The 13,053-nt window shown below is 35.1% G+C and overlaps 2 protein-coding genes across 2 annotated transcripts in view; both read left to right on the top strand.

Annotated features, from left to right (window-relative positions):
- LOC123527787 (beta-1,3-galactosyltransferase 1-like) overlaps window positions 1–13,053 on the top strand; it is a 59,296-nt gene that overhangs the window by 9,654 nt on the left and 36,589 nt on the right. The gene's annotated exons all lie outside the window — the stretch shown is intronic.
- On the top strand, window positions 2,961–4,762 carry LOC123526140 (beta-1,3-galactosyltransferase 1-like). The gene has a single exon (XM_045305156.2). The coding sequence runs from the start codon at window positions 3,028–3,030 to the stop codon at window positions 4,102–4,104; it is 1,077 nt and encodes a 358-aa protein (XP_045161091.2). The 5' UTR covers window positions 2,961–3,027; the 3' UTR covers window positions 4,105–4,762.

The raw sequence follows: 13,053 nt of genomic DNA, 5'->3' as shown, positions 1-13,053 counted from the left end.
GAAAAAAATCCCTTATGAAATATGTGACTGTATGGGAATTCGAACCCGGGTCCTCTCCCACCTTGGGCAAGCGCTCTACCACGACGAAATTATTTATGTACAATACTTATAAAACTCCCAATGCACACTGCAGTTTTGTATCAGAAGCTCAATTCTTACATGCGTTTTATGTTTCTGTTTTATTTCTATGCATCGAAAGGGAACCAAGGCTGCGAGAAAAGTGCCGCTTGACTTTGAAATGCAGAAAATGGAGTTCTTGGCTGATCTATAAATGATTATTACTTCGTACTCTACCCCAGACCCTCTGATAGCCAACTTGGACCAGACGGACGTATGTATTATCCCAGTGGAAAAGTACACGCTTGAGGCTTGAGGTTCTAGACCCAATTATAGGACTAGAGGACAAGCACCAGGTAGGATAATATTATTTTTCATGTGTACGAATGTGATGTAGCCCTACAGACTAGTGCACATGTATATGTTGATACTCTCAAATTTCGTCTAGCTGTAGCGCGATTTAAGGACTTTTCAAAGTCGTCTACCTTATCCAACCTGTTGGCAACCCGTGACATGCTATACGCCTCTGTTTATAGACATAACAATTGTGTTTCAATCAACACCTATATACAAACAATGAAACGGGTATTGATCATAGTAAACATCAGTAAACATTATGGAAAAGAAAAAAAAGTTTGATGTTTAATTTCAACGACAGCTGACATATTACTCATAGCGAAAACCACTGGAGCAACGCTAATACAATGAAACAGTATGCCGACAATGTTCTGAGGCCTTACATAGTTACAGTGCGTGAAACACTTTCTCTGTCTCAGTCAAACCAGACAGCGCTTTGCATATTTGATGTGTTTGCTGCTCACAGAACGGATGAGTTTTAGCAGGCGCTGTCAGACTCGAACATAAAATTCAAGTTTGTTCCAGCTTTTTGCTCTGGAGAACTTCAACCTTTGGACATTTCGGGCAACAAAGATTACTTACGTGCCTTAAAATTAGAGTTTCACAAATGTTATTCGAATCAGCCAGACACAAAGTTAAAGACCGGTGTAAATGTTACAATGAAAACATTAAAACCACGTATGCAGGATGGATAGTAATGCCATCGCAAGTGTCCCGACTTGGATGGCAAAAGTCTGGAATAAGAGATGCTCTGACAGAATTATGTTAATTTATGTTGATACGATGAAGCCGTATAGTGATTACGTGTACTGTAGCGTACTCCTAACTTGTATACATGAATGGTGACACGTGTATGTATATTGGACTGGTTTTGAAAGCCGTGTTTTAAACTTTTTATTTGTGCATGTTTGCAAGTGTTTGATAAAAAATAACACGAAACAACAATTGTTGTGTTTTCTTTTTTCAATAATTTATACCCCAGTCACACTAAAGGCGCAGTTAGCCATTGCGATATTTCGTCTAAACGGCACGAACACATATAATGGCAGAAATCAGCCACCATACATACATGTAAAATCATTTTACATCTTCGCACTTTGAATAGAAATCTTACAGTTATTGTATCATATAATGCCAATTTGCAAGTTCGATAACATTAATGTACAAAAAATAGATTCAGTCTAAATTTACAGTAAAGTATGATAATAATTATCGATCCCGAACGGTCCAACTTCAGTATGTGATAAACATTTAAAAAAAACCCCGAATGTTCCAACATCAATTTGCAATAAAGTATAATAACCACACATTTAAATTTTCCTGTATGTGCAATGGATATTTTCCCTTTTTTCATGGGAAGCACTTTCAATTTTCACTTTGAAAGCAGAAAGCAGAAGCCCAAAATCTTTGACGAATACACAGACTGCCGTCTGTACACAGGACAGATCCAGATCAGGTCCCTCCTCCCCTGGGCCTCGTTTAAGAAGAGAATTAAATACGTTTAAGACTCAAGTGAATAAACTTTCATGTACATACTCGAAAAACGACTAAAATTGCTGTGATTGTAATCGTTACGCGTTATTGACAGTTATTGTTGTTCTCCGCTCGGCTCACGAGTCACGTGGAATTTAAAAACTTTATAAAAAAAATCCTCCACGATTTAAAACTTACCACTTTGCAACTATCTTTCCTCTTACAGACTTTACCAAGCATGGTATCTGGATCAGTAACAGCTGTTGTCATAATATATTCAACGATTAAAATCGAATAAAATGTATTTATTGTAGGATTTGTCCGTGCTTCAAAAGTAAAATCTAATATGACGGATCGATTGTGCTTTGAATCGCTGCCAATGTATATTTCCACATTTTATTAGGGAGAGTGGTCGATAAAAAAGAATCTTATTTTTTTTTAATTCATCAAATAAAATATGTTTGTTACACGTTCGTATAATTAAATGTACAATATTTATCTGATCTATTTATGTGCTAATCTTGATACATTCTTTCATATGTATATACGTAAAATACTTTGTTTCTAAATTCTTTCAGTATAAATGTATAATGAAAAAAATTCTTTGATTTTAATCAGATCATAAATTAATTGATCTATGCCTTATCATATATATTCGTATACACAATTATATACATGACTATGCTGTTTTGATACCTGTTCTCTGACCTGTTTAGTAGGGACATTGAATATATTTAATGCTTGGTCATTTGCACAGGCATCTTGTTCCTTTTTGTATTGGGTTTAACTCCGTTTTTCAATAGTATTTCAATTATGTTTGGATTTTAATTAGTTCTGAAGATGACACTTTGTGATTTTATTTCGTTGATGAAGTCAAACTTAATACGAAATCATTTATCTGCAAATTCAGTCGTTGATACGATGAAACCAAGTTAAATTTCTGCTTCAGTACAATACATTTGCCGGAGAAACAGCGCATTAATCGCCGGTTAGTGAATCAGATCTTCTGAAAGATCCATTGAAAACAGTGAACAACGCAACCAAGCAAGTAAATAGCAGACTCGGTTTTAATTGACCGTATGTATATTCTGCAGATTTCCTTAAATCAACGATAGAAATAAACAAAAAGGTAAAAGGATTATGACTGAATCTAAGCTAAATAGGACATTTGTTGTTTTAATCATATACATTGTGGTGATTTCAATGTTGGCTTTTAATATCTCAAGCATTCCACAATTGCAAATTCATACTCAGCCTAATATGGCAAACAAGCATGTAAACCGGACAGATTACCATGAAGCAAGCAAACAAGCTCATGTTTGTGGTCCAATATCTAATGTTTTAACGGAAAGTATAAAACCAGATCCTAATATCAGAGAAACTACATGCAATTGCTGTTTCCAACATAATTATGATTATTTGATTAATAATAGAAACATTTGCAAAACGTCTGGATCTGATCAGAATATTGATCTATTTATGATGATTTTCACGGAGCATGTTAATTTTGAAAAGAGGCAAGCCATTCGACAAACATGGTTGACTATTGCTAATGGTAACACGGCTAGCGTGCGGTATGTGTTTTTACTGGGAAAAGTGAATGATGATCTACTTACTAAAAATGTTACTGAAGAAAATATGCTTTACAAAGATATTTTGAAGGAGGACTTCATTGACACGTACAAAAATCAGACACTTAAAACAATTATGGGATTTAAATGGATAGCAAATTATTGCCGCACAGCTAAATATGTCATGAAAAGCGATGACGATACTTTTATAAATGTGCCGAACATATTGAATTATATAAAAAATTCTGGCAAGGGTCTTCAGACACAGCTAGTCGGTTCATGTGGAAACGATGGACCAATTAGAGAATTAGATTCTAAATGGTATGCATCTAAACAGGAGTATAAAGAAAGTTCATACCCGTGGCATTGCTCAGGAACTGGGTATTTTACAAGTTTTAAAATAGTTGAAAAAATATATAAAGTATCGCCATATGTACCGTTCTTCTGGATAGAAGACATTTACGTTTCCCTATGTTTTAGAAAAATTGGGGGAACGGTAAAAAATGTAAAAGGATTTTACCGTAGCAGACAAACGTTAGATCCATGTTTATATAAGAAGGATAAATTATTCACGTCACATAAAGTTACACCTGAAATGTTTAGACAGGTTTGGAATGCTAAATGCAAAACTGCTAAATGTAAATAAAAGTGTAAATACCGGATGTGTAGTGTACAGATGATATCTGAGGCACAGTTAAAACTATTCCAAAATGACTTGCTTGTTTTGTAGAGTATAAAATGTTTGACACGTGGAGAAGAAAGATCAGGCACGGACGGGCACAATAGTAGATCCACTTATCCTTCTATTTGAAGCGAAGCTTTCCCGTGAGAAAAATATCTACATAACAAACGGGGTCTTGAACACACAGTAGTTTGGTGCATGCGATTCAAAATACAAGATCTTAACCACTCGTCGATAGCGATCCACATTCAAGTAAGGGTACACTATACAGTAACAGCAATGTTTAGAGCATGTAGAAATCACAAAAGCAATAAAACATGGCAATAGATATCAACAATGCTCTTGAGAGCAATGATGGCTGCAGTACGAGGGCTGTCTCGGGAAATTATGTCTCTGGCAATTCTCCTTTAATCCCATGTTTGGATAGCCAAAAGCGTTTTGTTAATATTCTTGCAACATTGACCCACTAGTGTTTCCTGTACATATGAAGTAATGTACATGTATTTGGTTTGTCGCTTAAAATCATTACTATACTTTGCCTTAGGAACACTGCAACTTCATAACTTGAAAAAATACATAAATATGTTTATACCAAATAAATGCCAGTGTGTTGATAAAAAAATTGATAGGATATCACACTTTATTTCATTATTACTATTTTTGCTATTTGAAACAACTGAATTCCTGTATTTTTTTGCTGTAAAAATGTCGTACAGTTGAAACCAACGGATTTTGTGATAGTTTATTGTCTCAAGTGTAACACTAATATTATAGCATTACATTTTAGTAGTGTTATGTTATCATTATCTGTGTTTCCCGTGTTGGAATTATTACAACAGCAGTTGTAATATACGAAGGGTCTAGAACGTCAAATATTTGACTTCAAATTTTTACACCTTTTCAGACTTAATATATTGCATTTTCAATAAACACTTCGTTTGATAAAATGGTGTCTGTCAGTTTAATTTAATTTCTTTATTTGAACATGGCTCTAACATATGAAACTATCTGACCATTTCTTCATAGGCTAGTAGCCAAATAAATAAAATATATGTAAATATCTTTACGGTATTAAAAATCATAAAGCCATATTTTTGCTACAAGCGACATGGTAGAGCTAAAACTTACTAGTTTTGTACCACAATTTATACATCTTTACTACCATCATAAAGAGATTTCAATACATTTAACATCTTCACAAGAGTTTTATTTGTTGTTTAAATACTGATTGCTTCAAAGACCTTGACGAAATATTTGTTCTTTAATTCATCAATTATGAACACGAAAGAGTTTACTTATTTGAAAGGGTTAAAATAAACCAATTTTAAAGGAAATATGCAACATTTGGCAACATTTCTTATTAGAAAGTTTATATCACATGTAATGGTTCAGTGATAAACAACAACAGTTGTAACTCATTTCACAACATCACTGCTCTTAAATATACTGAAAATGTACAGTACTTCAAGACTACAAATAATTGCAGTGGAAAAAAGTACCGGCAAAAAAAATGAAAATTGGGCTATAGATAAAACAAAGTCATAGGCATTTGAATGTTATCCATGTATTAGAATAACAGCCACTTTTGGCACAGTGACATCATCGTTCTTATGTGGGCATTACCATATACGGTAAATCAGTGAATAATCACAAAGACAATAATATTTTGTGGGTCATAAAGTAAAAAAAATCTTAAATAGTATGTAAAAGTTAATATCTTGAATTAACTTTTCACATTTACTTAAATTTAATATATTAGTACCAGAAATATCGTATCTGGTAATATGGAAAGAACCATGAAACCACTGTGCCAAAAATGGCTGCCATTTCAAAAAATTCATAATATTCAAATTGCAAAATGTTTATCGTTTAAACTTCAATTTTCATATTTTTTTCGCCGCTTTTGATGTTTTATTGAGCCCTTTCTAAATAAAGATATTGCTAAAAGTGGCATGTTCCCTTTTAATACAGATAATCTTTAAACTAACAATTATATTGCTATTGCAGCTAAAACTTAGCCACTATTTAAACCAACGTTTTACATGTCATGTTTCCGACAGGAACGTACTCGTATGTTTGAAACAGTTATGTTTTCATCTATATAAGTGATATATCACGAGACACGTTGGGGATTTTAGCATGAGAAACTGGTAGAATTGGATATTTACTTTAGTCAATTTCTGTTAACATAGAATAGATGCAATAAATAATCTAATCATTACACTGGTTTGTTGGACCATATTTATATTTTTACATATACGACGAAAATAGGATTTTGATGTAACTTGGCATGAAGAGTGTTGATTTATTTTCCTTCTTTATGTTCTATGCTTTTAATGAATTCATTATTGAGTTTTATATAGCTTATTGAACTTCCTACGAACTTTCTACGACAATATGAAAGAAAAAATAGAAACTCATATGTCGCATCCCTTACCTGATAAAATCTTTATGGTGACAAGCTCTTTTTCATTTACACAGAGTGCTTTTTTACACGCTTATTTCATAAATAGAAGCATTTATGTTGATATAATTTGGACATTTGAAAAGCAAGGTACAAAAAACAGTTTCTGTTCCAGTTTTAAGTTGTTGCCACTGATGCATTGATTGCCGATGTCATGTTACAATATGACGGTTCAAATATTCTTTCAAGCCAAACATTCATAGTCATTAAAAATGATTTTGTCTTGTACAGTAGCCTGGCGTCGATAGCCTGCTTTCGCTGTAATAAACAGCGTGGAATAAACCAAACCAGGCGAATTTAATCTTCCAATTCAGACATTGATGGAAACGAAAAAATTTTTAATATAAGTGCATTGATATTTTATACAAACGTGACCAAACGTAACGACTAGAATGCTGAAGCCCAAAGGGAAACAATGTCGAGCCAAGTTTTTGTTGACACACCAACTGGGTGACTTAAACATATTAGCCAATTAAGGATAAAATATAAGAGTAGATTTCCCGGTAGCACAGAGCACCCGAAATACAGAGACAAAACAAGAGCTGTCAATGGACAGCGCGCTCGACTATTCTCAGTGCTTGATAGTATACTATAAGCTATGAGTAAAACTATAACATTACAATAAGCATATTCTAAGTCGAAAAGGGGCCATAGTTCAGTCAAAATGCTTGGTAGAGTTGCTTCCTCCTTTTTACAGACTGGGGTCATGATTGTAAACAAGTATGCAAAATATCAAAGCAATATTTCAATGGACTTTGAAAATATTTAGGGTGGTACGCAAACTTTAACATTTATTCTAAGTCGAAAAGGGCCATAATTCAGTCAAAATGCTTGATAGAATTGCCTCCTCCTTTTTACAGACTTGGGACATAATGGTTAACACGTATGTAAAATATCAAAGCAATATCTCAATGGACTTTGAAAATACTTGGGGTGGTACGCAAACTTTAACATTTATTCTAAGTCGAAAAGGGGCCATAATTCAGTCAAAATGCTTGATAGAGTTGTCTCCTCCTTTTTACAGACTGGGGTCATGATGGTAAACAAGTATGCAAAATATCAAAGCAATATCACAATGGCCTTTGAAAATATTTGGGGTGGTACACAAACATTTGTGTGACGCTCACGCTAACGCCGAGGCCGGGGCGAGTAGGATAACTCCCCTATTCTTCGAATAGTCGAGCTGATGAAACTGCAACGGAAAATATAGCTGATATGTAGCTTCAAAAATCGAACAAGTACATTTTAAAAGATAAAAGAATAGAATTGTTGGGGAAAGCGGAAAAAAGGAAAGGAGGAATATACAACAGGGAAAGCCACGTTCCTAAAACGAAAACAGACACAGAAGAGCAAGAAAAAACGACTAAGTAGGGAACCGACCAAGACACACACACAAAAACTGCAAACAACCTGGAGAAAAAAAAACACACAAAAAAACACAGTGGAGCACCGCCCCAGGACGAACCGGTGGCCAAATTTATGGTTGACACGATAACTCACTCTAATAGTAAACGAAGGAAGAATAGGCGCAAATGCATACAGGGAACGGGCTGGAGGAGAGAAAAAAAGGCCAACAACAAACAAGACAACATACAAATAAGTTGCAATTCAAAACCTTGACCCAAACTTATGTTATTAACAGAAACGATCATCCACACAAACAAAATAATTCTAATTCCACAAACAACTTTAACAGGTAGAGACAGGTTAAACTACACCTAAAAATTTGTGTCATCCATGTTGTACCACAGAAAAAAGATGTTTAGTTTAGTGTATACTAATTTGTTTTAGCTCGATTGTGATGAAAGCTTCAAGCTTATTGGAACCCCTCTCGAGTCCGCTTCCTGAAAAAAACAGTAATTGTCAGAGGTGGGGGACGAATGATTTCAAACGCAATGTCTTTTATCATATCGTTACGGAGTACATACGCCCCACCCGGGGGTCGAACTCGCAACCCCGCGATTCGTAGATCAACGCTCTCCCTACTGAGCTAAGCGGGGCGGGCTGAAAAACCTGATGTCATCAGATGTTAAGGTCATTGGACATCAAATAGGAGCTACTGATGAAATGAAACATTGGATCACCTGATAAAAGTAAACAACATTTTATAGGATACAATGATGTTGACGGGTAGAATGAAGCCAAATGATAACGAATCCTTTATTTGTACCATAAAATTCGCTATATAACTGGCCAATAGTCTTGTTCAAATAAGTAGTAAGTTTGCATATGAAATTTTGAGGAAAAATGATATGGTCAGACGTATGACTTGATCCCGCAGCCCTGATATTAGCAGCTAAACGCTTTGTCCACATAGTTAACTGAATCAATTCAAAATCATATATGTAATAGTTATATCGCTTTCATATTCGGACACCGAAAATAAATTTACGGAAATATACGGACTATTCATGAGTGCCAGGTCAATACTTACGGACAATACCGCACAGTATTATGGCGTTTTTATTTTAGCAATATGTAGATTCACAATTATTAGCACTCGGAGAAACAAGTAAATTAAGATCATTAGTTGGCTTGATGGCATGGTAAGATGAGTGGATGGACATGTAATCATTTTGTTGTGATAGTTCGAATGGTTCGAACCTTGCATCCGTCCAACATTTTTTATTTTGCATTTAATGTACATATGTTGTGTAAGTTTGTTTTTCCCGTGTTTCTAATTCATTATTTTGTGTCTTATTTTCGTATAAAATCGGTGATACCTTTAATTCGCTCGATACAGAAACTATGACCGGGCAATGCTGTTTGAAGTGTAGTGTAAAATTGATATAAAAGTTATAAAACTAATCCGTTGAGCTTTAAAATATCACAGGAAAGCTTAAAAAATAGATCATATTACAGGCGAAGTGTATTTAAACATAATTACATGTTGTCTTCGTTGAATCGTACTAGAAAAAGGAATTAAATACAGTTTAAAAATACTTTTTACGGGTATGAGAACCGAACTCCCGACGAAAAAGTTAACACAAATACTGTGACCGCTCGGCCAACGAGGAATCACTGTTTGTGTCGTAAACGTAGTGTTTTTATTTAATTTCATGTTATTGTTTATTTGTTTGCATTTCAGAATGCCTAAATATTGTGCAATTACTATACTCTATTATCTATGATTATTACGTTAATTGATATGTTATACGAAACAGCATCCTCATTTTGTTTATAGGAGTCAGACGTCGAAAACACGGTATGTTTTATATTTTTACTAATTACCGTGGTGTTAAATGCAACATCATGTTATAGATCAGCTTGACGTCACCTACACGCGCTTGTGTAGGCAAGAAGGACAGGATTGGTCATGGTCATATGAGAATACATAACGCTTCATACCCCCCAAAAAAAAAGAAAAAAAAAGCAACTTTGGATTACAACATTTGCTTCTTTGATATGACGGAATACGCAACTAATCAATCTTTTGTTGGTTTGTTTTTTTTTGGGTTCAACGCCGTTTAACAACAGTATTTCAGCCATGTAACGGCGTGCAGTTGATTTATCAGTGTCCCTGGGTTCTGCACCAGTACAAACCTGTTCTCCACAAGTAACTGCCAACTTCCTCACATGAATCAGAGGTGGAGGACTAATGATTTCAGACACAATGTCGTTTATCAAATAGTCATGGAGAACATACGCCCAGCCCGAGGATCGAACTCACAACCCCGCAATCTGTAAACCGACGCTCTACCTACTGAGCTAAGCGGACGGGTACTCAATATTTTGAAATGAAACATCAAGTGAACGAAGATAACCTTGCATCTTTCCTCATAATGTTTCTACTTGAACTAAATAAGTTTAGGATGCCATTACTAACAACTAATTGATATCAAGATCAGGGATTTATTGTTGACCTGGCATGAAGTTGCTTGTGAGTGTGTGTGTGTGTGTGCGTGCGTGCGTGCACGCGTGCTGTAGGAAACGTTGTGAGTTTGGAACATGGTGTTACCTGTTTTCATCCATTTTTGCTTTTGTGTTGAAAGTTATCAAATTTTTATCAAATGGAAAAAGAAGACCCAATGTGGGCGGTCACATAACTTAATCCTATAAACCTTCTGCTAGCAAGCGTTCCTATATCCGTATGAAAGAATCCTATATCCCAAACGGGCTTCCGAGCATACAGTAGTGAGGTTGAAGTGACCTTAAGCATTTGATGGAGCTCGCTCCACAATTAGATAAGGCTGGAAATATTCAGCGCAGTTTTAGAAACAAATTTTCATATTACATAAGTACATACATGGATACAGATATTAAGAAGTAATACTCCGGTATCTGCAAATACAGAGAAACACTATACAAATGCGTTATGTTGATAATCGTTTTATCAACACAGGCGGAGGATGTATCTAATATTATATTCTGGGACTGATAACATATGATGTCGGGATTTATTTTTTCATTCTATTAATATCTATATTCGTGTGGCTCAATACTTCAATCCCGTGACGCCATTGTTGTGGTAATGAAAAGATCTAGCCTAAATGTTTATTCTATTTGTTCGTTAAATTATTCAGGCTTTCATAAAATCATTATTATAAAGGCAGCCAACATTTGAAATTAGGCTCCTTCTACTTTTTGTTTCAAACAGTGTTTAGGTTTAAGATGTTAAATCAAACAACAATTACGTGATGCCTATCTAAAAATGGGTCCAGTTTACTGTTTTCAAGACATTAAATAAAGGATATCTGGTCTGTCAAAATATGACATATTCTTTCCGATAGCTGTGTTCTCTGGTGAATGGGCAATGCAGACTGTCTGTCAAGAGCACCAATTAGCAGCCAATCCAAACAAGATTAAGCTTTATTCCTAGAGAGTAATGCCTTTGTAAATCAGGTAATGACCGACTGGAACAAATTAAATCAGCCTACTCTGAGGATGAAATTTGTAAGAACCTTTTTATCTACTGTTCTGATTAATGGCCAGAGAAATCTGCACTTTCTGATAAATTGCTGCCATTCTAGCAGTACAGGGGTGAGATGAAGCCATGGACAATAAGGATACCTTACTCAAAGATTCAAGGTCAATTGTACCAGAAAGTCTGCAGAATGAGATCTTAGAGAAATTTAATGAAAATCACCAGGGTAATGTGAAATGCCGCTATAAGGCAAAGATGTCAGTTTGGTGGCCTGGGTAACCAAAACAATTAGAATCTTTGGGAAAGTCCTATCGAACATGCATAGAGCAATAAGCAGATCAGACTGAGGCCATGAAATCTATGGAATTTCCCAGTCGTCCTTCGCAAAGCCTTGCTACGGATTTATTTGAGCTAAAAGGCCGACGTATTTATAATAAGCTTTCTGTCCAATTCCTTTATCACATTTGCTGTACATTATTTATGTAATGACATACAAAAAATAAGTTTAAACTAAACATATTTATAAACTGTTGTACATTGAGATATCCAAAGTTACAAGTTTAGAGTCAAGTGCTGTCATAATGCACATGAAATATATATTTGCCCGACATGGATTTCCAGAGTACGCACACTCTGACTGCGGCAGTCAATATAATTCTTCTGCATTTCGTGACTTCGTGACGAAATATGGTTTCACGCATATAATGAGTAGCCCAAGCAAATGGAACTGCAAAAGGAGCAGTCAGAACAATTAAACAAATGCTTAGAAAGGCAGACGATCCATATTTAGCTCTGTTAGCCTAATGGACAACGCCGCTACATTATGAATTTTTGCCTTCAGAACTCTCGTTCGGTGGAATATTACAAAATACTGTGTCCATCAATCCAAATAAGTTACGGCCTAAATGTCCAAACATAGAAAAGGTCACTTGAACGGAAAACGCGCCTAAACAAAAACAAGTTAAAAGTCAAATTTATGAGGGGGCATGGTATGGATAAAAGATCAAGAGCAATACGGCAGTAGATTCGGAAGATAAAAATCCACTGTCTTTTCATGAAGAAACTGACAATGGTATTCTTTGAGGAATTTCAAAATTTTTAAGATCATTTCCTAGGTCATCGGTAGTACAATATCAAACAGATTGCAAGACCAAACAGGATTGCCTCCACACACCAATAAACAAAAATGAATGAATCTTCAGGGAACTGTGAACAGGAAATAATTGACCTATCTGACAAACAAGAGCAAGAAACTTCAAAGGAACATTATATAAAAAGATCAGTTCGAATTTCTAAACCTCCAGACAGACAAACTTTATGACAGTTCAACATTCTTCTCTAATAAGATAAAAACAGTGGTAATGATTGCAAATAGTTCCTAAGAACGAGTTAATTAAAAGATAAAGTGTAATGAACCATTATCCACTTGAAAATGAGATTTAGTATCAGCACAGTAGAGACTGGGTTATAAATAAAACTTGCTACCTGTATGATAAGCCCTTAGATATATGGGTCACTCATTCACTCTAGTCTTGGCTACGGCCTCTCTGTAGTTCAGTCAATTTGTTTTGCAAAGGGAGAACAT

Source organism: Mercenaria mercenaria, chromosome 14 (assembly GCF_021730395.1).
Source record: "Mercenaria mercenaria strain notata chromosome 14, MADL_Memer_1, whole genome shotgun sequence".
Lineage (NCBI taxonomy): Eukaryota > Metazoa > Mollusca > Bivalvia > Venerida > Veneridae > Mercenaria > Mercenaria mercenaria.
This window is presented reverse-complemented; position numbering and strand designations above follow the sequence as displayed.